The following is a 27555-nucleotide window of genomic DNA, read 5'->3' as shown; positions in this document are numbered from 1 at the left end:
TCCTCCGGGGGCCGAGATATTTCCCTCCTGAGATTTCTTAAATTACTTGAATTGCTTTGCTCAGTGCTGTGTTTGCCTTGAGTTCAGTGATAATTCCCAGATAATACGAATTTATGGAAGGCATATTTTTTGAAATATTTATTGGAGAATGTCTTTCCTTAAGAACATGCATTTCCCTTACAACGCTATTTTTCCAGTTCTCTCAGTGCATTTTTGCCAATGCAAAGTGTGTTTAAAAAAAAAAAATTCCCTGCTCATCAGATGTTGACTCAACTTTACGCTATTAATGTTCCTCTACTGCTTTTTTTATTTTGCTGTCTCTGGTCTCTTCCTTCTGTTCCACACAGCCCACAAAAACATCTCATCTCTCTGTCCCTCTTTCTCCCTCGTTACTGCAGACTCTTCTACCTCTTTCCATGCTGACATCTCATGTTCGCTGCACTCTGATACATCCCTGCCAATTTCTTTTTAGCTTTTCCTATTTGTGTTTATATAACACACTTTGTGTGACTTCTAAATGATTCTTGTTTAATTGGTGTAAGAATGTTTTAATTCTTTCCTGTTTCGTTTTTTGCTGCACCCCAAGTGATTTAAGGGGAGGTGAAGAGTTTGAGAGTTTTGTAAGTTTTTGATGCTGTTGGTTGGTGCTGTTCACCACAACTGCCTCCGGCAGCCTGTTAGTCCCTGCACGACTCGCTCATTAGATGTTCTGCTTTTCATGCAATGGAAACAACCTGCAGGGTCTCTTCCCTCACCTGCTTGCTCTACATAGAAGTTTGCTGCATTTTACTAGGAATATTTCTAGGGATGCGAGATACAGGCTCAGATGGGGTTTGCTGAGTGAGACTAATGTAACATGAGCAGAGACGGGAGCAGTACTTCAAACTAAAAACTCAGTGTTGTCTAAGTAGTGCTTTGGGTTGTGAATAAAAAGCTCCTTGAGGGTGGGAGTTCGTTTCTGCTTGCCCTGTCCTGGAGCCTTTAGGGCATGAAATGGCCAGGGCATCGGTGGCTGTAGGCAGCAGGGCTGTTACTTGCCGTGCAGCCGGGCTGGGTCTCAACCTGGAGGAGCGGTGCCACTGTCCTCGCTGCAGGAGTACACCAACAGCACCGGAGGTGCTCCTTTCTTACCAAAATTGGGTTTTTAGAAATACTCTAGAGAGTGTGTGTGTGTAACCCGCTGTACTGTTACCGTCGTACAGATAAATGTCGTATTATACGATGAAAGCTCAGCAGTGTGTCACAGCATTAAGCGATTTTGTAGAGGTTGCTGTGAAACTATGATTTCCTTGTGACACCCGCCTGACAAAAGTGAAACTGTGGAGATGGTTCCCCAGTAGCCGGTGAATCTCTTCTGGAGTGACAAATCGCCATGATTCTTTGCGTGCTTTGAGTAATGTTCACTTTTGCACTGTTAACATTATTCTCCTCTCTCCTTTCTGCCTCCAACAATAATTGATGATTACGGAGATTAATTTTTGGTCTCATCCCTCCCTTCCACCCCAGCATGATTCTCCCAGACTTGATCCGAAACCCAGGGAAGGCAGCAGAAAGTCTCGCTTGCTCCGTGTGCAGCTCTGCGGTGCTTTTTCCAAGTGCTGTGTGTCTGCAGGGAGTGTGTTGGTGGTTAACAGGCTGTGTAAACAACTATTCTGTTGTGTGGATACAAGTATTTTTAAGAAACTTAAAACTATGCCAACTGTACACTCAGTTTCTGGTATCTGTCTAAAGAAGTATAAAATACATGGTCACGGAAGTAGCCAATTTTGGGATATAGAGTGGTGGGGAAGAAGGTTTGCTTATGCACGTAGGTGATTTAGGTGATGATGAAGAGGGGTTTTTTGTGGGTTTGTTGGTTGTTATTTTTTTTAAAGAAACAGGTTTACCTTATTCTGTTTTCTCCAGAAGTTGTCATTACCAACATAGCTATTGCAACATGCTGAGGCTGTTATTTTTTCTTAAGAGCTGAGACACTGGTATTTCATTTCTTTATAATAATGTGACTTTTACCAGGGTGAGCGGGTTGTGAATTAGTACTTCATTATGTGCTGACATCGAACAAAGTCCCCACTTCAGAATTACCTATTCAAGAAAACAGTTAAGATTTGGTTGTCTGACTCATTTAGGTACTTGAATATCTTACCAGTACAGAATTATACATAAAGGATATTTAACAAGTTCTGCTGCTTTGAATAATAATGAGTCTAATGAAGTAATGGAATAAATATTTTTGCGGCTCTTAAGGGACAAGTATGTTTGTAGGGCATGAACCGTTGTTCGGCAGTTATCAGAACATGGTGGGATTGCTAGTAAATGTGTGTTGACAATAAATATCAATTGATGTAAGTGTGATAAGATGCTTGGGTGTCACTGGACTTGGAAACCTACTGAATTCTGCTCCTCTCCAGGGAGGGAATGTCCTGTGTTACTTTTTTAATTAAAAAAAAAGGCAGCCTCTACTAATCTTATGAAGGTCTTATGTACAGATACGTGTGACTAGGGGTGAAACATCACACAGGTTTCTTGGCACAACGTGATCCAACTCAGTGCTGCCACAAGCTAGGAGTTGTGTGTCTGGAGCAGCTTTGTCATCAAAAACTCTGGATTTTTCATAACATGGTGTTCTGTCTTTTCAAAGCATAGGCGTAATATTTGATCTGATCTTGCATGATCCATTTGCTTACCTTCCTTGATTACACAAGATTACAGAAACCAGAAACATTTTGGAAGGTACTTGAAGTGAACTGTAATTAATGCAGTCAACAGGCATGCGTTCTGCAGATGAAGATCAATTTTTTTTATTCTTTCTCACGTGTTGACATCAGGTGAGAACAAGGTCTGTCTTATACAGATGCTTCAGGCAGCGTATTCTCTTCCCCTCATGAATTCACAAATCCATGTCTTTTAATTGTCATGGGTATCACATGAGCGTTTGAGTGCTTCTGTTCCAAGTGCATAAAACAGTTATTACAGGGTAGAGGCAGTGAAAATGATGCTCATGTTACTGTTACTCCATGTTTTGAAATCTTTCTTAGCAATGTGCTGGAGACTTAAAACTTAGCTTATTAAATGGATGGAGAGAACCCAGTGGAATATGTGGTTTTCATATCCTTGCTGTTTGTATGTGCAAGAACACATTTCATTGTTCTCCTTTTCAGGCAGAATAACAGACTTTTCAATAAAGCTGAATTATATTTTCTTGTTCCATTTTATTGCAATGGCATGTGTATTTCAGTTGATGTAACTTTATGTACTTGGTACTGAAGCGATGAGGCAAATATATGTATTAGCATGGGAAGGGAGAAGAAAATGCTGTTTCAGGAGTCAGAAAAGTCTCAGTTGCTAATTTTAAATTTTCTTCTATATGGCGAACTATAAACAGGCAGTAGAAACATTTAATTTGCAAATTACACAGTTCTAGATTGGTTTTCAGTTGAATATTTTCTTGTGTAGTCAGGTTTTTGTAACATTTTTACCAAAATACTTTCATCATTATGATTAGAGACTTGTCTGGTAGAGTCAAGTGATGAAGTTGCTCATTTCTTACTGGAATGGTAGCATTTCAGATGAAAGGAGATAAAAGTGGGGCATAATAAATCATAATAAGTGCAAGTAAGAAGAAAAAGATGTAGGAAGAGAAACTAATTAAAACACTTTATTTTGGTGACCAGTTTGAGAAAGTAGATAAAAAATGTTTTAAAAATCCGATGATAAGACAATCTGGAGATCAATAGATAAAATGGAGAAATATTTTGTATGTTTCTGCCCTTTTCTTTCAAACAAAACAATGAGATACTGTCTTCCCATGGGGCACTGAAAAGCGAGTCCTGTTCTGACTCATCACTCCTCAAAATGATCTTCTGTCTTGTTCTTATCTTCATTCTTTGTTTCCAGTTATATTTTATCTATTAAGACATTTCAGCAGGATCAGAGCCTCTGATTTCAGAGATACAAATCGATCTGTAAAAGTAAACAATCTTTACTGTTATTTGCCCACCTTTTACAGTATTTTATTTACCCTGTCGTTTTTCTGAGAACTTAATGTTCCTTCCTAATGATTTCATGTAATAGCAAGTTTTGTTAGAAGATACAGCACTACTCCCTAGTGTTATTACTGTTAGGATACTGGCTTTATTAAAAACAAACAAAACCCCAAACAAACAAAACCCCCAAAAGAAACTCTCTCGTGCTGTTCTACTGAACATGACTGGCTTTGACCTTTAATACTCTGAATATGCTACAGAGAGGCCCGAAAATCAGACCAGAATCTCATATATAAGCAGTGAGTACTTTCCAAGGTCGGAGGTTTGGACTTCATTGTATAATGCTAATAGAAAACTCTTACTATTTTGCATGGTGATGTTTAATTATTTTCAAAGTGGTGCCAGACAATGTGTAAAGAGAATATACAAGTATCTAAATGAATTAAGTGATGATATTTCTGCAGCTGTGTGATTAGTCTGGTACTTAAACCACTCTAGAAGGTAGGATGGAGAGCTTCCTGCTAATTAGTGAAAAATGATTCTTTTATTGTAGTATGGCTCATATCCTTCATTTTCTGATGGATTCTGCATTGCTGCTTGTTTCCAAAAAACTATTCCCCTGTGACAGCAGTCTTCATCTGCAATCAGTGATTAATAACTTCTGCAACAGCTCAAACCGCAGAGCTGCGGTGGGTCTCCGCTGGGTACCTGTGGGATAACGAGGACATGCCTTTCTGAATGTCTCGGCATGTCCTGCAGGTCACGTCCCTTCCCAAGGTGCTCCCAGCCCAATCCCATTCTGCTCGTGCGGTGTGTCGGACAGCTCAAAGACAACTGACTTTCTGAAGGAGTATGCTTGCAATAAGTGAATGTACGTGCTTAGAAAGCAGTGATAAACCAGTTCATCTTAATTACAGAAATGATAGGTATTGCGTAAGATTTGTCTCGCGGTGGTTGTGATGTAAGAGGGCGAAATTTGCCCTAAATTAATTTTATATGTAAAATAGATTTTTTCTGTAAATCTTAAAATCCAAATTGCATAGCTATATTCATTCTAGCGTAGAATAGCATGTCTCTTCTTCTCTGAAGTACCAGCTGAAAGACCCAAACTTACTGTGTGAGTGAAAACATAGACCCTGACATACATCTGCACAGAAATTCAGTTGGAAAGCTGAAAATAGCCCTTTTAAGAAACCCTCCTATGAGCTTTATGTGCAGTAACAAAGAATAATAGAACAGTATCTTACTGCGGCAATAAGTGTATTTTTTTTAAATGAAGCATTGAAATTCTAATCACTCTTGCTCAGTCTTCTGACTGTAACAGCTGTTGCTTTTCAATATTAAAAAATATTATATTTTGGGAAATAGCTGCTGTTGGTCAACTCAGTACTCCTGTTATGTTTCGTTATAAAGACAGCCGTATTTTAAAGACTGTTTTGTTAGTATCTTTTACAAGGTTTTAAAAAAAAAAGTTTGTTAGGTCGTCTGGTTTTATTATGGAAAAATGTATGGTTCATTCATGGGAAAATCTTAGCGTAGAACCACAATCTTAGTTTATATTGAATGTTATATCTAGCTTAATTCAAGGATATAAGGAGGCCATGCTTGCTTGGATCTTGAGTCACCAGTTAGAGGGGAAAGTTAATAGAAATGATAAAATACTGCTGCTCTGCAATTTTGCATTTATGTATACTCGGTAGCATTTGTTTCCCCTCTTACACAGCTTAGAAATGATCACAGAAGACCTGAAGCCAGGCAGAGCAGAGCGCTGGGTCAATACGCCGAGGTGCAAAGTGCTTGCCTTCACCAGAGCTTAGTGCAGGGAGATGGTTGAGCGGTTTCATTTCTGTTTGAAAAGATATATATCCGTTTACTGAATAGCTGTGTTATTAGCGTTATTTTATGGTTGGTTAGAGGAGCTCAGTAGGATCTTGATGCTATTTTCATCAGAGCCTTCATTTTGGAAGAAACAGTGGCTTAAGGACCTATTTTTAAGTTACGCTTATGACTCCTTTTTGGTTATCAAAATTAGAGTAGTATAAGCCTAGTGTAAGAACAAAATTAGCCATAGAATCTGTTTAATTATGTTCTTGTAAATTAGTTTGCTTCAGTCCTAATTCTGTCATCCTCCCTCGTGTTGAACAGCCATTTCTTTTTGCAACTGATCCACTGAAATCGCTGAACTTAGTTGCATATTAAGAAATGTGATACCAGGATTTGAGAACTCGAAACTCCTGTATACTTAGTCTTTTCTGTTTCCTAATATCCAGCTCACCTTTCTTTTAAAAACAGATCTCGAAAACTCCAGGACGAAAATGAGAAGTGCGGTCTCAGTTCGAGAGGGGCAGGGAGTCGTGCTGCTCTGCGGACCACCCCCCCGGGCGGGAGGTAAGGGACCGTCCAGGCTTTGTGCTTCAACCAGAGCTGATTGACTGTAAAGTGGAATATCTCCCTGGAAAGGCAGAAGGGAGACCCTTCAGAGAGAGCAAGAATGAAACCTGGTTTCTGAAGTAAATACAGAGAGAGAGGAAACAAAACCAAAAGAGGGGGAGGGAAGTACTTAAGAGGATTTACTTTTATCTTGAAATGCCTTTCTCGCTCCTAGTAACTTCTGTGCACTTAACGTGTCTGATTTTTATGATATTTCCAGTAATTAGTTGAGTATCTTCTGGAGTTAAATTCTGCCCAATTTCACAATTGCTGAGCCTCGATGAATCTGGTTTTCTCTCTGACTACACAATTGCAAAGAGTAGATTGTTGTCTTTAATTATGCTAGTATCTGCCTGTTCTCTTGCAATCAAGACATTTGATAGTGTAATGTAATGATGTTGGCATAATTTAAAACGCTGCTGTCGCGAGGGGGGGGGGGGGGCAAGAAAACTGGATGTATGGATTCTTGGTGGACCAAAAGTTGCAAGTATGTGTTATTCATTCTGCGTCCTCAGTCTTTGACTAATTGCTATTGAGCCTCAAATAATATTTGAAAGTAACTGGTTTTATTTGGTTTTGATTGATATGGAGTCTCATTATTGAAGGGCTGTGATGTTAAACATTAGATTTGATTGCAAAGACAAGGTAATATAAGCTAAACATTGAATACAATAATATAGGTATTGTGGCCTATTAAATTTGGCAGAGTCCAAGCAGAAATAGCCATAAAGTGGCAATTTTACAAGTGTCTGAGCTTGCAGAATTTTTCTGTCTAAACTGATACATACTCTTAAATCATCATTATAGCCTTACAACAGCTTTGTCTTTTCAGCTGCTGAGAAAACAGGTCATTCTCCCAGCTATCTATAAGAATTAGAATGATCAAATTCTGCTTCTATATGCAGTCCAAAGTCTGAATTACCCCAGCCATTCTTATACTCGCATCCTATGCATGGGTATACAGCCAGAGGTTGTTGCCAAACTGACTGCAACTCTGCACTGAGCCTGCAATGTTTAAGTTTGAGGTGTTAAACAGGAGGTTATACAAAACATGCTCATATTGCTAAGAATGGTGGTTCAAATCAGCATGTGGAAGAGGTAAGAATTTCTTTCGCAGTCAGCAGATGGAATGTGATTGACACCCCCCACGCTAATTGTGTTATTCACACAAAAAAAGAAAGCTGAGTGCTCCCTGAATTAGCAAATGGAATTGAGAATTGGTACCAGAATTATTTAAAATCCCTGGATTTGTCTGAAAGTTGGGGGATTAACCATTAAAGTTCTCAGGAGACATGGAGCAAGGTGGAATAAATCCTTCCTCTTCTTTCTTCACTAAAATAGACCTATAGCGTGGTGATATCAAGCATACAGTGCCTCTAGATCTGGCACGGTAGGATGCAGATCAGTGAGTCTTAGATAAAATATCCATTCATTGAGCACAAGTAGTTTGTTAGGAATAGCAGAGATAGTTTAGGAACAGCTGACCTGGCCTGAGGGCTCTGAGGGTGTTCAGCCCTTTCCAGATCGGTGATCTGATTTTTTTTTTCCCTTTGATTCTGTATTCGTTGCACTGAGCTATCAAATAATTTCAGACGACACTAATTCTAAAAACCTTCTCAAATACCTTTTTTTCTTTTCCCCTTTAGCTGCTGAAATAATTGTTCTTTTGTGTTCTGCCATGTCGTGCAATTTCTAAGTTCTTGCTAGCTTGGTGGGGATTTGCACTTACTTCTTATGTTCTCTGTAAGGAGTCTTCAAGAAGAGACTTGATTAAATTGCAATTATTCCTCCATATACAGCATTCCAGTTACAAGAGAAACCAATGTTCATCCCAAAAGAAATGGCAGTTCATAGTAGGAAGAAAGTAGAAGGAAATTGCTTCTCTTGTACAATTCGGCATATTTTTTTCTTTGCTTATCTTAGCCACAGCTATTCACATAAGAAATGTGAATATCCCCTTTCAATGGGGAGCAAATTATTCATGCAGTTAATGGTACTTTAGTCCTTTTGAAGTTTGCAGCTCCAGTTCCATCAGGGTGTGGACATTTAAACCAACAAAGAAACTCCATTTAATTTCATACACGCCAGCTCATATGCTGAGTTTGTATTTTAGCTTTGTTTCTGTGATGGCTGTTGGTATACGGGGGGAGGAAGATGGTGCTCGATATTTCCAGTTGAGGGTGCAGAGTTTTATATTTCTGTCATTAAACAGGAGCTGTATCACAAACCACTCCAGTAATTTTTCTTTTTTATTTTTATTTTTTAGAATTAGTGCATTTTTCCTTTTTGGTATTCCCTTTTTTAGCATTCTCATTTGAGACTTACTGAATGGGCGATTCAATGAATGACTGGCTTTGTGTGTGAAGATTTTCCCCAAAATATTTTACTAATTCAACTGGTTTTTATGTTAGATAATATAAGTTGTATTATAATTGAGCCGTGATTTTTGGATAATTAAGATGGTCATCTGTCACTGTTCTGCATGACCATACTTCTGTATATAATTTTAATTGTTACAAAACCGGTATCTAAGGAGTGACAAAGCCCTGAGTAAAGCAAATCCACAAGTTCCTTTAGAGTTTTGCCTACTGTTACTACTGTATGTGTATCTTGATTATCATGTAGCTTGTCTTAAGATGCTATTTCTATTTGCTAGATATTGTGATTTATATTTGTTTAGTACAGTCAGTTTTACTAATCTGACATTGATTTTGGATTTCAGGAAATGTTACTAATTTATTCTGTTCTTCGGGAGAGGAGAAAGCAATGAGACAATCCTTTTATGTTGTCTGTGGTAGTTTCAGGGCTGCTTTACACACAGAGAAAAAGATGATTTTTAATGGTAGAAGTGAAGATTTGCTTGATGGTTACTCAGACTTTTCAAGGAATTCAGGCTTGCCTAGAAAAACTAGGCATTAGTTTTATGTTGGTGGATATACTCCCTGTTATCGTGTTACTATGTGGAATATCACCATAACCCGCAAGAACGTTGTGGAGCCAACAAGCTGTTGCTTCAAAATTGCAAGGAAATTCTACTTGTCTTTATATCGCACGAGGCTAATCATGAATATGTGTCCCTATTTCATGCAATATGGCAAGGATATTTCTACATATATAAAGCAGCAAGAATATGTCCTCCCTTTTGCTATCATGCCCTAATAAATGTAGATTTAATCGATAAATGAGACTGTATTTGAAGGATAGGGATCAATCTAGCTTATAGCTTATTATTTTAAAGTTGTGACATGCTGGTTTGAAATTATATTAGATCATGGAAAAATAGATCCCAATTTTATTGCTCACTGCTTGGTATGACAAATATTTCAGTGAATAATGTCATGTCTGTTGCAAATTAGTATTTAGACTTGCAAATTTTTGCTCATGTCTCTTGTATTGCCATTTGGAGACCTGCAAGTTCCAGCAAGACTGTGCTTCATGAATAACATGGCATGGAAAGTATCTCAAATGCCAGAAATATTTTGATGCTTTGATTATTTATTTTCCACAACTCTTGACTATCAACATGCTATTTTTCAGGGGACTGTAAATTGAATTGATTTTACTTATTTGGCTTTGGAAAGATTTCATACCCTTAAAGCAAAACCAAACTGGTAGAGCTCCAGAATACGGTTTCTTTTCTACTGCCCATCAGTGTGTTTTCAGGAGGTGGAAAGCATCCTGGGTTTGCACCTCTACTTTTTCCTTTTGTTGCAGATCGTGGATGACACCCATCTGGGCGTGAACAAGAAATTATACTTGCAGTAGGCTCGTTACGAGGTTTTTGCACAAAAATGCATTCTAAGGAGAATAGTATGTTGAATATTGTAAAAGCAATGGCCTTAAAAATGGTTCCATAGTGTTCTCGAGCTGTTCTCAATCTGCCAAGGAGAAATGGTATTTTTATTTAAAAGTATATTTTGCTATAGTCCTGCTGGTGTCATCATCATCATCTGCACAAATTTCAGCTGACAGTTTGAAATCAAATGGTACCCGAGACACGCTTATTTCTCCATAGGAGAGACAATAATACATGTTCACAGCTGGATTTTTCCAATGATTTCTATCTGTCAGAGCATTATTTTCACCACCAGTAACAAACCAATGCTACAGGGATGCTCTCTGTTCCGCGCTTTATCAAATGCGGTCTTTCTAAAGCACTTTTCTTTTGATAAACCTGTGTTCCAGGCTGAAGTGAACCAGAATTAGTATATCCTTATTTGTATTTGTGCAACATCTGCAGCTACTTCACACTACACGTTTTTAAGCTAGCGTGGAGGTGTATAACTAGCCTTGTAGCAAAGGATGCATGATTCCAGTTTGGGAAAGGGCAAACTGGACAAGCAAGGTATCACTCCAGATTCTTACAGAACTCTTTGTTAACTCCATGTTTCACTATGCACGTCAATGACACTGAACCTATGAATATATTAGTATTTCTATGTTATTTCTTAGATATTTGGTCTTCTATTCCTCTTGTAAGTCTTAGTTCGAGAGGTGTATCTAGATCATGAAGGATGATAGCTTCATAGCCAGGTAGTTAGTAGAGCATAAAGCCTGGAAACATCTATGATGAGTAATATTAGCTCTTGTAAATTTTGCACTACATCTTGAATACCCATTGCAAAATGGGTACAGGAATATTGCAGCTTTTTATCACTTTGTTTTTAAGGAAAGATTTTAGCCTTCAATCCTTCATATATATATTTTTATATTTTTTTAAAGTAGCATTCCCAAATATACAAATCAGAAAACAAAACAATATTTTTAAATCTCAGTATTTTAAAGGTAGATTATTTATTTCATAAGTGGGGGGAGGGAGTGTGTCAGAAGCTGTAGTCTGTGCAGCAAGGGGTACAATTTCACCTAAAGCCCAAGGAGGAGTTTTGCATAAGATTGGGTCAGCTCCTGCTGGCTGCAGTGCATTTGGTTTCCACTAAAGGTTCACTAAGACTTTCAGTACGTATAGTAGTAGCATATATAATGTTGTGGGAGAGAGCAAAGAGTAGAGCAGGCTTTGGTGGGACTAATACTGCATAAGTTTCATCAGCAAAATGTATGCGGGCACTCCAGAAGACCTCGAAAGACTATGGGATGTGCGCTTCATTGCTGATACCTGCTCTCATTAGCCCTCTTTCCTGAACCTGAATAAACTGCAAGAGGCAGCAATATGGCATAAGAGTGTTTTTTAATGGGAGACTGTTCCTCTCAGTGGTGGGATATTTGCTGGAAGAAGCGGGGATGGAATGAAAGAGGGAGAGGTAAATTAGGAAGAACCAAATTGCAAGAAAAAAGTTCAGGTCGAGCCTTTTCACGTAGCTAGTCCCAGGTATCTCAGGTATGCCCTGGGAAAAAGAGGAGAAAATTGGAGAAAATAACTGGGTTTGGCCCTCTACCGAGATTATTTTTATCCCTAAATTGTTACCGTGGCGTTTTTCTCCTCCAGCTTTTTATTATCTTCTCTACTAAAATATTTGAGTTTTTCTTCAGAAACAGGGTAATTGATTAGGAAGAGGCAGGAGGGAGATGGCTGCAGTCCCAGCACACAGTCATAGCTGATCATTACGCTGTTAACAAGAGTACTGGAAGTAATTTTTGTTTTTCACAGGGGTTTACTGAGTACTTTCTCCTAAATGAGTGCAAGATTACCCAATGAAATTTGTCGCTAATTAATACTTCTGCCTATAAACATTAGTACATTTCTTGGAAAATTTACACTCGGGTATTTCCATTAGTTTCCTTTAGTTTATCTCACTAATATTTAACATTCAGAAGAAATCAGATGTGTTTTAGTTGAGCAATAAGCTAAACTATCATCTTTTTATCCTCAAAATTATTATAGGCAGGAAGCAATTTAAAATACTTTCAACTATTGAAAAAGCACAACAGAGTTGTTCGAAATGCTCTGAGCAATTAAATGTAAAGTTCTCGGGAGGTGATTAGAAGAACAATTTGTCATTTGAAATGGATATGGCTAATGGGTATGCATTTAAATATTGCTTCCTAAAGCAGTTTGACTCTTCTGCATACTTCCAGAGTACGAACAATTTGATCAGAGCCAGTACAGTTTGAGTGACACAGCTAGTCTGAAACAATTAGTTCAGAAATGTGATAAAGAGAAACTAATCCATCATCCTGCACAGCTACAGGGGAGACAAAATTGGGTTTTTATTCAGCACTGGAACCCTATGTAGAAAAGCATTTTGTCAGACTTTCCCATTAGCATCTGGATTTCCTTCGGAGCACCGAGGAACATTTAACCTGCTGGTTAAGGAGCACTTCTATATTACAAGGTCACATTTGGTTTGAAACTTAATGCTAGCTAATGGTCGAACCCCACGCGTGACAGGCGAAAGGCGGGGGGGGGAAGGCAGACAGCAGGCGAGGCCATATTGCCGAGCTGCTTTTCCAGTGGATGTGTCGCTTGGAAATCGTACGTAACATGAGTTCTTCTGTGGTATTGATAAAGAAATAACGCTGCCAGTCTTGAGCATCCGTGTTTCCCAAGGATGAGCTTACACACGTTTACATTTTAATTACAATGGTGTGCTTTGCTTTTGATGCTGCTTTGAAAGACTTAGGAAGACTCTACAGATTGTCGAGTTTAGAGAAAAACAGACCTTCAGTGGGCTGTTTTACATCACCGGAGCTCTGTCACCTGTGGCAGCCATGCAAAGGTAGCAGACTAGCGTGTGCAATTACTCCTTGGCCGGTCTATGGTTGTGGTGTAGGTGGGGGGACAGTAGAGAAAAATACAATTTATGCTGCAACTATGTTTAAAGAAGTGCATCTTTTTTTACATCACACTAGCTCACTTCAAAATCAGGAAACGAGTGGACTCTTAACCATATTCCATTTAAAAATTAAAATTAGGTGTTAGCCTGAAGTAGGAGTCTTGCAATTTCAGCTAAAACATTCCAATATTCTCATTAAATGTGTAGATGGAAATTGCAAGATATTACATAGGTCTCTTGCACTGCTCTCATTGTTTTGGGTTATTCCATCACAGAAGTTGCATGCCTAACTACCTGCACAGCATGCTGAAAATTGATCTTTTATATTTTATCTACAAAATAATACACTTTTTATGCCAAAACGATTAATGGTATACATTAGTTTCAAATCAGAGTGTTTCCATTGTACTCTGGAATAAAATTAGTTTCTCAGGATATGTTCTTCACTTTTTGTAGCTGGACTCAGATTCCCATCATGCAATTTACATTTTGTATAAACAAAAATATCTTCAGCCAAAAGAAGAAAGTTATTCTAAAGAGTTTTGGGGGGAATTTCAGAAGTGTTTATAAATCTCCAAACTTTTTTCCCCAAGTTGGGAAAAGGCTGCAACTATTTTAACTAGATACCCATTATTTCACCTTACTCCTGGTGACCACAATTCAAGCCCTACTATAGAGGTTTGTTTTGTAATTGTCATTATTTTTATATAGAAAACATTAACAAAAAGTAAACTACCAACCTACAGTTTATAGATAGACTGTACTCTGAAGTGTGACTGCAGGTTTTGTGAACAGCTAAAGACTTCTGCATTATTAGTGGTATAACTACTTGCATGCAAACAATTCAGGATCCCCCTTGGAAATACGCAGTCTGAGTTCTGTTTTGTTTTTCCCAGCTGAACATACTTAGGACAGTTTTTCAGTTTCTGGGCATTTAATGTGCTCAAGAATATACCCTGAAACCCTGAAACTATGTACAATTTATTCCCAATAAAATTCTAAAGAGTTTTTTCATTCTCAAAACGGTATCATTTTTGACAGTGGCACCTAAAGACATTGTAATATCCAGTTTAGAAAGATGTTAGGGGATCCCATATTGGAGTACATATGCACTGTAGGTGTAAGACAAGGTGTTTAAGATCTTTATTTGTAAAACAACCTTTAACGTTTGCCTAAAGAGTGATTTATTTTATGGCAGAGAGAAAGAATTAGCTGCTTTTTTTTTTTTTGGGGGGGGGGGGGGGGGGGGGAGCATGGCGCTGAAGTCCAGGCACCAAGAGCAGCCTTGCAGCTGGTTGCGCTGGCTTTCTGAAGGAAGGACAGGCTGCTCGAGGCAGTGAACTAAGTGGGATGAAGTAGCTAGGGTTTGCCCAAGTAAGAAAAGTAAAGTAGTTAATGAGAAGTTTGAAGGTAGTACATGTAAGATAAAATGCATTATAGCCCCTGGGGGCACTCGCATCCACACGTACGGTGACCTAAACCCATAGCAGTGTAATCCTCTAAGGATTAGGCTGCCGCGAACTAAGGACAGTTTGTCTAGGTTAAGAGCATCCTCTGGGAGTTTAATGCACTTTTACCTCATGCAGATTAATTCCCCGCTTTTAAATAATTTGTTTGCACTTTCCTAGGGGTTCCTGTGCAGACCGACGTACAGAGCTGTCCTCAGCAGTGTTGACAAACTGACGTGTGTGTGTGTGTGACTGCCCCACAAAGCCGTACCTGCTGCCTTCGCGTCTGGGCCGCGAGAGCTCGCTCCTTCCTGAGCGCTGCTCATCCACAGAGCGAGGGGCTTTTCTCCATTTGCTGTCACTTCATCGCAGTTTGAACTGAAACTGGGCCAAATGATGAACTAATTGGTTTCTTCCTTAATTATGGAATCTGTCATTATCCTCTCAAAATCAGTGTTACTTTTCCATTACTTTTACTCTTAACTCTAAGGTAGATAATTCAAAATAGCTGGCTGTTACAGATTTCCATGTCTTTAATTGCAGTTTCTGTCACTGCTAAATTTTGTCTGATTACTTTCTTGCAAACAGGTTGTTTTTTTTTTTTAAAAGCCATATACCATCCTGCGGGTTAGGCAGAGTGCCAGTTGAAGACAGAAAATAGCAGGATATTTCAGCTTCCCGTTGTATCTCTGTTACAGAATATTGTAAAATCTGAGTTGGAGAACTGCATGAAATAATATAGATTTGGGTATCAATGATTGACATGAAACTTCTTTTCTTTAAAAAATAAAACATAAAACCTCTAACTATTGTTCGGTCAGCTTGAGGCACTCAAAATCAAATATTCTAATTTCTTTTCAGGATTATTTATGGAAACATCTGCTTCAGTAATGTTCAAAACTGACCGGATTTCCCTGAGTTTAAATCTGTTTCAGAACAATATTGTTCACATCATTTACTTTTGGCTATTTTAGAAATGTCATTTCAGTGTGAATTATGGGGCTAGCGGGTATATATTAAGCAGGTGTATAGGAGTGATGGTCCAGAACAAAAGGAGCAAGCGATGACCTTCAGAATTTGTGCATTTAGTGGATAAAATAAACTTTATGAATTGTCCTTCTCCTTTTGGTCATAGGTCTATATGCTTCCCCACACAAACACAAACTTTTGCTTTGCTGACTTCCTGAATTCATTTGTAGTTTTGGATTTCCACAACTACTGTTGTCTCTTAAATTCTGTTTACAAGAAATAAAAATTGCCCTGGTTCCATTCAGTGGTCTCCCACTGATGTGTTGCAGCCTCCTTTAGAGGAAAGGAGTAACATAATTAAAAGCAATCTTTTCAAAAGCGTGTACAGTGAGCTTAAGGCCTAACTTTGAACCCAGTTAAAAACTACTAAATGTATGAGCAACATTATTTTTTCTTACATAGAAAGTGAAGATAGGGGTTTTTTTTAAGGCTCATAGATGGCAGGAAATGGCCATGGTAGACCTCAAAGGCCGTGCCGATTTAATTGTTGAATTTTGTAAAAATTTAAGTTTGAAAATGACAGGCAATTTCGTAAGCAATTATTAATTGAACACTTAGGTGCACAAAGCGCCTAGAACAGTATGAGCATGCTGAGTGTGTTGTGGCTTGTAGACTGCACAGTAAATAATAATCAAATAATGCAAAATAAAGAGAAGAAGCCAACCAAGATGTAGTAAACAAATAAAAATTGAGTAATAACTGTAATTTCCAATACCTTATCCATGTATGGTCACCAAATAAGGAGAAAATGCATTGGAAAGCAAAGGCTTAGGTCTCTGAGGAAGCTCGGGAGAGGCATATTACTTCCATTTATAACAGAAAATCAACTGAAAACTTGTAATTGACAGAAAGGGAGTGAGTTTATGTCCCTTGAGGTGCCCTGGGATCAGCAACAGGCAAATGGTATAAACATAATAAATCACAGAACAAGTTGTTTAATACGATATTTTTTGGAAAATAAGAATACAATTTTGTAAAGTACTATAAATATAAAATGAGATATGGCTGTGGGGCACTGGTAAAGAAACACCCTGCTCCTTTTTTAAGAGAGTCGATGAAAATATGTGTTGAATGGGAAATTAGGTTTCCAGGAGTGCTTATTCATAGGCTGTTGAAGGATCCAATTAAACTGGAATACACTTTGCGTGGCTTTCATAATCATAATGACTGATTTCAATGAGTTTACTCTTGACTTAACCCAATATAATAGGAACGAAATCAAGCTGCTTATTTTCCTGCTGCGTATCCAGATCTGTCCGTCCCCTTTGAATGTTTAGAATAATGTCTTTTTTTCATTTTCTTTTCTTTTTTTTAAAGAATAAAATAATATTTTGAACTAAGGAAAACAAGTAGCTCAATAAATACCAGAACCAATAAAGCCTGGCTTCCCACACTTTTGTGTCTTGTGGATGTCTGAGTTTGATGTAGAGCTGAAAATGTAAATTATTTTTTTCTTACAGTTCCTGAATTGATACCTAATTTGGTCTACAGCCTTTGCCTCAGCCTTATGGTCACTCTCTTCATCCAGCTGCTCTGTAGAAATGGAATTATGCTTCATTTTCTAGTCTTTCCCATTTAACAAGACCATATAATCTTTGCTCTCAAAGAGGTTTTAGTCCCCTTTAAACTCTTCAGGTGTACTCTTTCTTTTTTTCCTTTTTTAAAATTATTTATTTTATTTTTTCTTTTTGAAGTGGCTGATAGATATTGTATAGTGCCAGACCACAGCGAGAACAGTGCACAGGTGCCACCTCCCTGCTGCGCATTGCTTACTCAACAAGCCCTCACAATTCAACAGCAAACCATTGACACCTACATCTTGGTATTTGTTGTAAGATGGGAGAAAAGCCGTACAGAATATTTTTTTTATTGACTGTATGAATATTCTTTGGCTTGTGTATGAGACTCTTGTGGCACATCTCAAAAGTCTTACTGAAGTCAAGCTGGATCATAGGGTTTTACTTTCCACTGCACTAACTACCCTGTCTTTTCTTGGCAAATCTTTGTTGGCCTTCCTTATCATAAATTCATTATACCTCTCATGCTCTGTAGGAAGGAACTTTTAGTGAAAGCCATTGTTTCACGTGAGCAGACACGCTGCAGGTCCAGAAGGATAGATGGCTGTTTTGAACAATAAATATTTCCAAAAACGACAAAAGTTTAACTCTTGAGAAAAGTCCTGAGACTGTTAATTGTTCATATACACCACTCCTGCAAAATGATGTTAATGGAAGGAGTTCAAATATTGATAGAAGAAAATTAAATGCAATTATGATAAGCCATTTCATTTGATGCCCTTTTTGGATTAGCCAGTCCATAAATATTTTAATAATGTCATTTATCGAATGTTTTTTCACCTGTGCAATCTTACCTTGTGTTAAATTTCCTGTCGGCTTAGCGCTTTCCTGGGTGCATATTCATACTCAACTGTGAGGGTTATGAAAATGCCTACTCTCCATTTCATGACTGCATCCAAACATATGCACTTTCAAATTAAACCTGTGCAAAAAGGGGTGATCTCCATTTTGTAGGGGCAGTGCGAACACTACAAGATATTTTAACATGAAGGCAGGTCAATCAAGCTATTAATCGTCTGTAATTAGCACTTGCAGAAGCTGTAATCTTTTTATAAACTTTCAGCTGAGTGGCACATGGGTGAAAAATTATTTCTTGCCTAGAAAACCATTAAAAATTAATTTCCTTTGATTCTGTATGAGACAAGCACATGGCCTTGCACAGGAAGGGGCTTTTGCCAATTAAAATTGGACACACAGAGCTCAGAGTGGTGTTGAGAAAAAAATAAATTCTAGTGCAGTTTTTGCCAAATCTCTTAGTTTATCTTTTGAAGTGTGGTTTTTCCTTTCAAATGACCATAATGAATGGCAGTGAGAGCTACTTTGCCGTATTATACAGAGATTTTTTTAATGGAATTTTTATGGACTTTTGTATCAAAAAAACAGTTTGGCTGTGTGGTGAGCCCTACTGGGAATTCATGCTTCTTTTGACATTCCTTTGGCTTGCATACTCCTGTGCTGTTTCTATCTGATAAGTATCTAGCTGAATTGTTAAGTAACTACTGAATGAGTAATGATTCCATTTTAGCAAAGTTTGGTCTCGTTTTTGTTGTCTGCTCCTATTTCTGTCCATATTAAGTCTTAGGAAAAAAAAAAAGAGGAGATAAAAAGCATTATCCTTGCATAAACACTTTTAATTCCTTTTACCTTTTTCTCCTGCTGGAAGAGTTACGGCTTTGGTGAAGAAATGATTTGTTTTGCCTTTTTTGGGTTTTGCTAGTTTCTGGTACTTCTTAAAATTTATTTTTCTTAGTCATTGGCTCTCTGGTCCTATTTGTTACGTAATACAATATTGTATATAATACAATATTGTAAAGTACAGTAATAAAATAAACTGATCTTTGAAGCAAAAAATGTGAAAAACCCTACCAAACATCTTTACTTCTTTTTTATTCCCAACTAGAATTGTCATTTGCTTGGATCTTCAATGAATATCCATCATTTGTACAAGAGGACAGTCGGCGATTTGTGTCTCAAGAGACCGGTCACCTCTACATAGCTAAAGTCGAGCCGTCGGATGTAGGAAATTACACCTGCGTTGTAACTAGCACTGTGACCAACAGCCAAGTTCTTGGGTCACCAACTCCTCTAGTGCTGCGCACGGATGGTATGACTTCCTTTCTACGTCGTGAATAAGTAACACATCTAGTCATCAGTGAACGTTTTTGACTCTGCATTTTCAGGATATTGGTTGCTTTATAAGAAGATAAAGTATTTTGTGTTGCATGCTCCTCTTCCTCTCCTAAGTCTGACAGTGATTTCACTGGCAGGTCCCTATGCTTCTCTTTATATATGGAGTGCGAGAGAAATAAACTTGATTTTGAATTTAATGTGATGTAATGCTAAAGAGAGGAAAAAAGGCTTTAAAAATTGAAAATTACCTTTTGCAATTGTCTCACATAGGTGTGATGGGAGAATATGAACCCAAAATAGAAGTTCAGTTTCCTGAGACGCTTCCTGCAGCTAAAGGCTCAACTGTGAAGCTAGAATGCTTTGCACTAGGAAAGTAAGTTTTTTGACTTCACCCATACTGAAAGTTGAAGCACACTAGGGTTCATCCGCACAAGAGATGCGGAGTTCTGGCAGTTGTTTTGGCGGTGTTTTCTAATGACCCTATTTTGATCATCACAATTACTGCCTTGGAATAAGAGGGCAAAGAGTCTTTGAGTAATTTTTTATTTTGTTTAGAATTAAAATGTATATGTTGGCAACACAGGAATTTACTTTTCATTTCAAATTATCTTGAAGAAGATCAGTGCAGTTTTGCATCTATCCTTTGACCTAGCTCTGCTTTCTGTGTGTAGAAGGAAAGGTCGTTAAAGTCTGCCAGAATTTTGTCTGAATTTTACTGTTAAATGTACTTGATGCTTTCATAATATTTTTCTTCCCTTATAGCTGAAATAAAGATTAAAATGTATTCCTCTTCCGAATGATATTTCACACACAATGGATATCTTTTCTTTTTCACAAATGATCTGAGAATGCATTTATGTTTCTGTAAATGTATTTACTTACCACTTTGTGGTTTATTTGCAGACAGCTTTGTCAGGTGTTCATAATTTTAAGCGCCCGATTGATAACTTCATCACATACTATTGCTTTGGTTCCCCAGCTAGGTGAGTGAAAGTTTTAAAATCGGAGAATGAATGGCTGTTGTATTCTCCTTCCATGGAAGTCACTGGTAAATCTCACCTGTCTTCAGGGGAGGCCAGTGCTGATTTACAAGAAATTTTACAATCGTTGGACATTCACACAGATATTAATGAAAAATTTGGTACCACAAATTATAGCGTATGATACAGAACAGTACATGCAAATCAGTTGCCATAGTGTCTGACCATCTGTCATATATGGTATGAATACCACTTTTGACACAAGCTTTTAGTTATTTCTGAGTTTTATTGTATATTAGTTTAAGTTTCTAATTTTGACAATCAAGTACTGTAACCAAAGCTGTTTAAAACCCCATTATTTTCTTTTTAGCCCTGTGCCTCAGATTAACTGGAGAAGAACTGATGGTCTGCCATTTCCAAGTAAAATAAAGCTTAGGAAATCCAATGGCATGATTGAAATACCTAATTTCCAGCAGGAGGATGCAGGACTATATGAATGTATTACTGAAAACTCAAGAGGAAAAAACATTGCAAGAGGACGTCTCACTTACTACGGTAGGAAACTTACTTTCTCCTTCTCTCCTGCCTTTCTTTCCACATGAAGTATAAGCCACTCTAGGGTACTTTTGGGTTTATAGCTTCTGCAATGCCATCAAGTGTTTGTGCTTAAAAATCCGTGGCATCTCAACTACTCGCAGAGAATGAGAACTTCTGCACCAGGTTTTTGCATAACACTTGTAATAAATGTCCAGGCTCAAAAGGGTTGCTAAGAGTAGTGTAGAAAGTGCTTATGCTTATTTTTCTATGATGGAAAGACTTTTTTTTAAACGCTACTTACTGGTCCATTGGTGAAACCTTAGATTTTCAGTCAGTTGGGTTTATTTGGGTGATCATTTAGGCCTCGCGTTTACAGGAAATATAAATTTTGTCTTGCTTTAGGCAAAGATTACTGATGGATATTGTCAATCCTTTGCTTTCAAAACGGCCAATTTTATTTTAAAATGAGAGAATATAATCCAGCATAGGAAATGAAATAATATGAAATTTAATAGCTGGAAGCAGACAGTGTTTCTTGTGCATTTAAGGCTATAGAGTGAAATGAATATCGGCAAAGCACATTGCTGGTGTTTTAAAGCTAGAGTGATTTGCAACGAAGTGGTAATTGACAATTTTTGTTGAAGCCAGATCTCGGCAAATAAAATTTTCTTTAGGTAGATGGCAATTTAAAGTGTGTTTCAGACTGTGCTTTGGAATGCTATTCCTCATGTAGAAATATTTGAGCAAAGATTTTTTTTTTTTAAATTTTTTAAAGTATAAAAAAGCGTGGAGCATAGCTACAGTGCAACTTCAAGCAAACGTTCTTTCCGTTCACTACTTCTGTATGGGAAGCTGCTGTTTACTAGAACACACAAAGCGCTGCAGTGTAGAATTTAGTTAATGAAGATTTTAATTTAAGGCACAACAGATTTTATAAGGAAGAAGGAAAAGAGACTTCTCCCCCCCTCAACTTCCAAATTAATAGTTACACTGAATCACTGCCCCATCATCGGAAATGTTCAAGGTTAGGCTGGATGGGGGACTTTGAGCAGCCTGAATTTTCCATGTACTACTTGTAATTATGACTTTTTGAGAAATCCTATGAATAACAGGGCAAAAGATCTAAGATGCTTCGTCTGCCAGCATCATCTGTCATTCCAAACTTGGCACTATGCATTTGATTGGATAAAGTGACTTTTATTCGCTACTTGAAAGTTTCAAACAAGTTGTGGTTTGTACATCGGTTTGGCTCAGTATTCCTATTGCAGTTTTAAATCAGGGCAGTTGTAAGACATGTCAATGTAAACTACATACAAAATAGAGTAGATTTGCTCATTAGTCCTTGTAATGTAATTACGACAGTGGGCAATCTTGAGATATTTGACCTGCTTCCCAAGTTTTGTTTTGCTCATTAAAGGACCCAGAGCTGAAATAAAGGATGTTGCTAATCAATAAAGGCAAGCAAGTTGCAGTTTTGTGACAAGTAAATTAGTGTGAACATCTTCATTACAAATCCAGAAAGGGATTTGAACCCTCAAATAGAGTTCATATTCCAATATAAATGTCTGCCCATATTAGATTCATCCCTAATATGGATGTTTATCCTAAAAAGAATAATGAGACCTGTAATGGCATTAATGGCACTCCAACTGTTTCATTTCATTTGTTCTGCTTAATGAAACCCATTCTGCAGAATTAAGTAGATGTAAGTAATCTTTCTTATTCTGTTACTTGCTTTGTTGTTGCAAATGGAATGCCAGCAAGTCTGTGTTCAGGATAGGATCTTTTTAACACTTTTTGATAATTTGAAGGATTTTGATTCTGTTTGTAGATTAATAATGTTCTATAACTGAAGATAATATCTTCTGATGGCTTGCCACTGCGTCTGATATCAAAGCTCAGAAATCTGTCTGGTAAAGAAATCTAACCATATGCCACTCCGTCTTCCAATAAAAGATCAATATTTAAGGAAGTTGTTCTAAAGGCAGATGAGGATTTGGCAAAAATTAATGCAATATACTAAAGACTTAGAATAAAAAACATCCATCTGCCAGAAAGTACCAATGCTGGCAAAGATGACTCAAATCTATGTGGTAATGTTAGTGGATGTTGGCTGCTGTTAAAACATTTTATGGTAGAAGTGTAAGACGTGTCTGCTAATCCTATATAGAAAAAGAGACGCATTACAAATGGACAAATTCCTTTTTATTTCAATAGTGAAACATTTATTTTTCTCTCCTCAAAAGAGCAAAGCACGTTTCTGGCTTACCCAGGAAAGAGTATAAGAAGAATTGGGGTTAACATTTTCCAAGTTGTCTTAGTGAAATAATGTGAAAAATAAATCTCTTCAGGGAAAAAAAAAAATATATAAAAATTTTCCATTTCACTGTAAAATAGAAAGTTTTCCTTTCTTTGCAGATTTTAAAGATTCTTTGTAAATGAAACAGAAAGCTAGTCCTAAACAAAAGCTTGAAACATTTCATTGCTCTGCTATGAAGCAAAATACTCGTATTCTCCTGATTTGTTCTATGAGCTGAAACTGTAAAATTTGAATTCTGAAAATTGGGGTTTTCAGTGCATAAATGGTTTGATTAAAATAAAAAAAAAAAAAAAGTTATGTTTTCTGTGCTATCCTGCCTTTCTTCCAATAATGAATTATAGTCTTGAAACCACAAAGCATTTGAACATAGGCTCAACTTTAATTGCATCCGTAGTCATTTTCTCAAGAATGCTTATAAATTTGGTTTAGAAATTCTGTGCACATCTGTAACTCTCTTTATGAAAAATAAAATGAGTCTGCTTTTTCTAATTTCATTGTGGGTTTTAAATATAAGTCTCAACCCATAGTTGAAGTTGGTAATTAAAATAGATACTCTAAAACACATATTCTGGGTTCTTTCATAACATTACTAACAGACTATTAATCTTTCTTTTTTGTCATGAAGGATTTTATCAAGAAAAGCCCAACATCAAATGTTCAGTTTTTTGTCCTTTGTATAGTTCCAACATTTGTTTAATGCCAGTTTTCTCCTTAGGGGAGTTCAGAATGTGCTAAAAATAGGACAAGATTATCTAACTTTGATTTAATATAAAACCTGAATATATAAATAATTTGCTTTCACTTTATTAGTATATTCGTTTGTCATCGCTATTAGCCCTTTCCATAAAGAGATAATAAAAGAAGAAAGAATCAATGAGGCGTTTCATGGCATGGAAAAGTGAGAAGAGATGAAACAATTACATTTTTGTATTTTAAGATGCAATTAAACATGTAACATGGTAGAGATATGTAAAGCAATTAATTTAAAGTATAACTGAAGAAAATATATTCTTAATTAGCACATGCTGATTTAATGGAACTCATGCTTGACAGTAGCAAGGTAAAATGTTTAACGGGGAGAAAATATTCTGCTGCTGTTCTCCTTTTGCTCTGCAGTGGTGCTCTGTGATAGCAAAGGTGAACCCACCCAGTAATACATAGACGCTACATAATTTTTTAGTGTATCAAAAAATACTTGTATGTTTTGTTAATTACTTTGGTAATAATGTGCCACCAACATTATACTGAAACTACATTATTCCTGTATGTGGAAGAGTCTCACTGTTTAAAGCTTTTGTCTGATAGCCTGACTCTATCTTGTTCATGGAGATGTCTTCAAAACATTAACTACAAAACTATAAATGACTAAATAATATCAAAGAGTTGCTGAGTTTGATCAACCTAGAGTGTAATTGTCGATGCTGTCTAGTAATTTAATTGCCTTGCTACAGAGACAAATTGTTCATCTTTTTTACATCCTAAAACTTTCCCCAATGAGGTAGCAACTACCTGTTGCTTGAGAGCATTTTTATTTTTGAATGGAAGTCAAATAATGGGCATCTTCAGGGATGCGTTGGATGCTTCTCTAGGCCCAGTTGTTTTATCAGAAAAAAAGTTATTCATGCTTAAAGTCACTTGGAGTTCTGAGATAAAATAAGATTCATCACTTCTGTAGGCATCAGTATGAGTGTCATAGCCTGACTTTCAGATATACTACCTAGAAAAATGGTTACATTTTCTGTTGGTTTTTTTCCCCAGTATGCTTCATAGCTGCTTTCTCTTGAACTATGGAAAGTTCTTTTTGACTCTGATTTATTGCCCAACTGCTGAGCTATCCAAAGGTATTTTCAAAGGAGATTTCCAGCCCAGCTTTCAGACTGTAAATTTCAAAGTAAAGATATGTGTATAAGCAGACTGCATCTTATCTGCGAGCCCCAATTAGGGACTGTTATGGAAGAGCTTCCCGTAGTCTTCTGCCTCCAAGCAGAGGCATGGCAGACCTCAGTACTCTCTGGGAGAGCGCAGTGTCTAGGCAAAAGTCATGGGCCTGAAGCTCTGCCTTTCCTTCGTGCTATTCCTATGGCTTACAGAATTAGGAGGAGATTTTTATTGGAGTCTCACGCTCTGAAGGAAATCAGATATAAAAATTCCTGTTGGCATGCATCATTCACGGTACCCCACAAGCTATTTGCGAATTAGATCTCAGCTCGACTTCTGAAAACTGTCAGCTTCTTCAGCCATTGCTTCCAAGAGCTTCGTTGCAGTCACTCATTGCAGTTGGTCTTCATTTGCATCAAACCCCAGAACAGTCATCGCAAAAGGTTTCTTAAAAATCTAAAAAAAATGGTTCTTGCTTTCTTTATGGCCTACAGTGTAATGAAGCAACAGTTGTTTTCTTCAGGAAGACCTGCCTGGGCTAATTAGCTGGAAGAAAAGGGTGATTGTAGCCACCAAAAAAAAGGTGACCGAGTCTTCTCACTGCGATAAATTTTATGAAGTTGCACACTTGTATCACTTCTTGCCTGTGGGACCATGAGTATTGCAAGGAATATTTTAGGCAAAAACAACTGAAGCAAAATAGAGTCTGGTCTTTTTCCAAGTGACTGACCATGAGGCTGACAGCTAACCTTCTTTAGAAAATCAGTTACCTACAAGTATTTCGTCCTAAGGGAACTTCATATGAATCTTTCATGAAGGTTGCATAGCAAGTTCCTAAGAATTCTTAATATTACCACACAATACGGATTCCTATCACAGTCTCAAACCCTGCACTACAAACTCCATTAAAATTAACTTCCAACTTCTCAACTTACAGGACGTCATCTTTTTTTCATCTGAATGAAAATATGTTGCCTGCTTGCCTGTTCCTTGCTTAAGGAGGAAGGAGTGGTGTCTCCTCAGGACAATCTGAGCTATACGCCAAGCCAATGCAGTAGCTCCATGAGAGAAAGAGGCTTTGTTACCAAGTCATTAGTCTTTCTTAAGGGGCGCAGATGTGGCAGTGGGGGTGGAACCAGATGTTCTAAACAGGTAACATTTGCCTAACAGCGACTAGACCTCAAGAGGAATAAAGCTGTGTATTCAGAATCATCTAGGTGCAGTCAGGCAGAGCTCAATAAAAAGGGCAGTGCTGGCCTTGGAAAGTCATGCTTATGTTTTGAGAGGGTGTGTAGATCTGCTGATACATGACCTTCTGTCTGCACTTTTCTCAGCTGCTGCAATGTGGACATCTTTACCTTGGCCAAGATTCAGAGTATTCAGTGGAATATTCCCAGCTGGAATTGCCCCTGTTTAGCTGCCTTTTCAATTTTGAACTGGTTAGTTGAATTGTTCTTTTTCAAAGAGTTTAAAAAAGGCTGTAAAAGTATTAGAAAGACTTTGAGATTGAAAGGGTATTTTTCTTTCTGGTGAATTCCTTCATCAGTAATTTGAAGAGAAAAAGAGCCTTCCTCAAGAAAATCACTACAGTCTACGTCAACACTCTCTTGTAAATAAGCACCATAAATTTCTCACATTGTGGCTTGGGAAGTTCTGTTCTGTTCATTTCTGTTCTGAGTGGTTGTCTTGCTCCCACGCTTTCCAAAATGACCCAGTTTATCATATCTACCGTGGAGACTTGGGAAACCCTCCAATGAAGACTGTCTGACATGAAGAGTCCTAAAATGAAGATTTATGGTGTAGACAATGTTTTTCTTATTAATGGAACTGAATGCAAGATCTTGAACTTGAAAATAGACTATATTTAACCTACTTTCAAGTGGAGATGTGCAGCAGATGTGAAATATTGCACATGTATGGATCCATCAATAATTCAAGCACTGTTGCTTGTTGCATAAATATTTAGGTATGCACAGTACAGGAAGCATGCCGACATGGAGTCCTGAGCTTTCATCCCCTTGACACGTGGGGCAAATACGCCAAATGACAATGTGAGATAGAGACAATGGCTCTTTCTTGAACTCTAGTGTTGTAACATTAACTTTCAAGACTTAACCAAAATTAGTATCAGTAAGATAGTACATTTGTCTGATGCAAAGATCAGGTTATCCTGTCTTTTAGAGCTGACCTTGATAAAAAGAGTGTAAAAAAATATATCATCCCCAAATCAGGGAAAGGCATTAATTCTCATGGGGTATAAGGGATGTGCAAAACAAAAGAAATAACAGAAGGTTTCACTGTCAGCAAATACTGGTTGAATTCCAAAACCTCCTAAGTTAATTATCTCAATACATTTTAGTAAGTTCTTCTGTGAGAAGTTAATCCTAAGTATGTGTATATATAAATCGTAAATAGTATTAATCCTTGTTATCATGAAAGTATGGTACTTACGTGATCATGTTGAGATCTTATCGCTGTATTGCAGAATATATGATGGAGAGAAAATTTGTAT

At 37.4% G+C, this 27555-nt stretch overlaps 1 protein-coding gene across 1 annotated transcript in view; it reads left to right on the top strand.

Annotated features, from left to right (window-relative positions):
* CNTN3 (contactin 3) overlaps nucleotides 1–27555 on the top strand; it is a 112772-nt gene that overhangs the window by 52985 nt on the left and 32232 nt on the right. Inside the window, exons 3-6 of the mRNA XM_076346680.1 lie at nucleotides 6276–6371; nucleotides 19099–19302; nucleotides 19599–19701; nucleotides 20679–20863. Coding sequence (XP_076202795.1) covers nucleotides 6276–6371; nucleotides 19099–19302; nucleotides 19599–19701; nucleotides 20679–20863 — 588 coding nt within the window. The remainder of the gene's footprint in view (nucleotides 1–6275; nucleotides 6372–19098; nucleotides 19303–19598; nucleotides 19702–20678; nucleotides 20864–27555) is intronic.

Source organism: Aptenodytes patagonicus, chromosome 8 (genome assembly GCF_965638725.1).
Source record: "Aptenodytes patagonicus chromosome 8, bAptPat1.pri.cur, whole genome shotgun sequence".
Taxonomy (NCBI): domain Eukaryota; kingdom Metazoa; phylum Chordata; class Aves; order Sphenisciformes; family Spheniscidae; genus Aptenodytes; species Aptenodytes patagonicus.
This window is presented reverse-complemented; position numbering and strand designations above follow the sequence as displayed.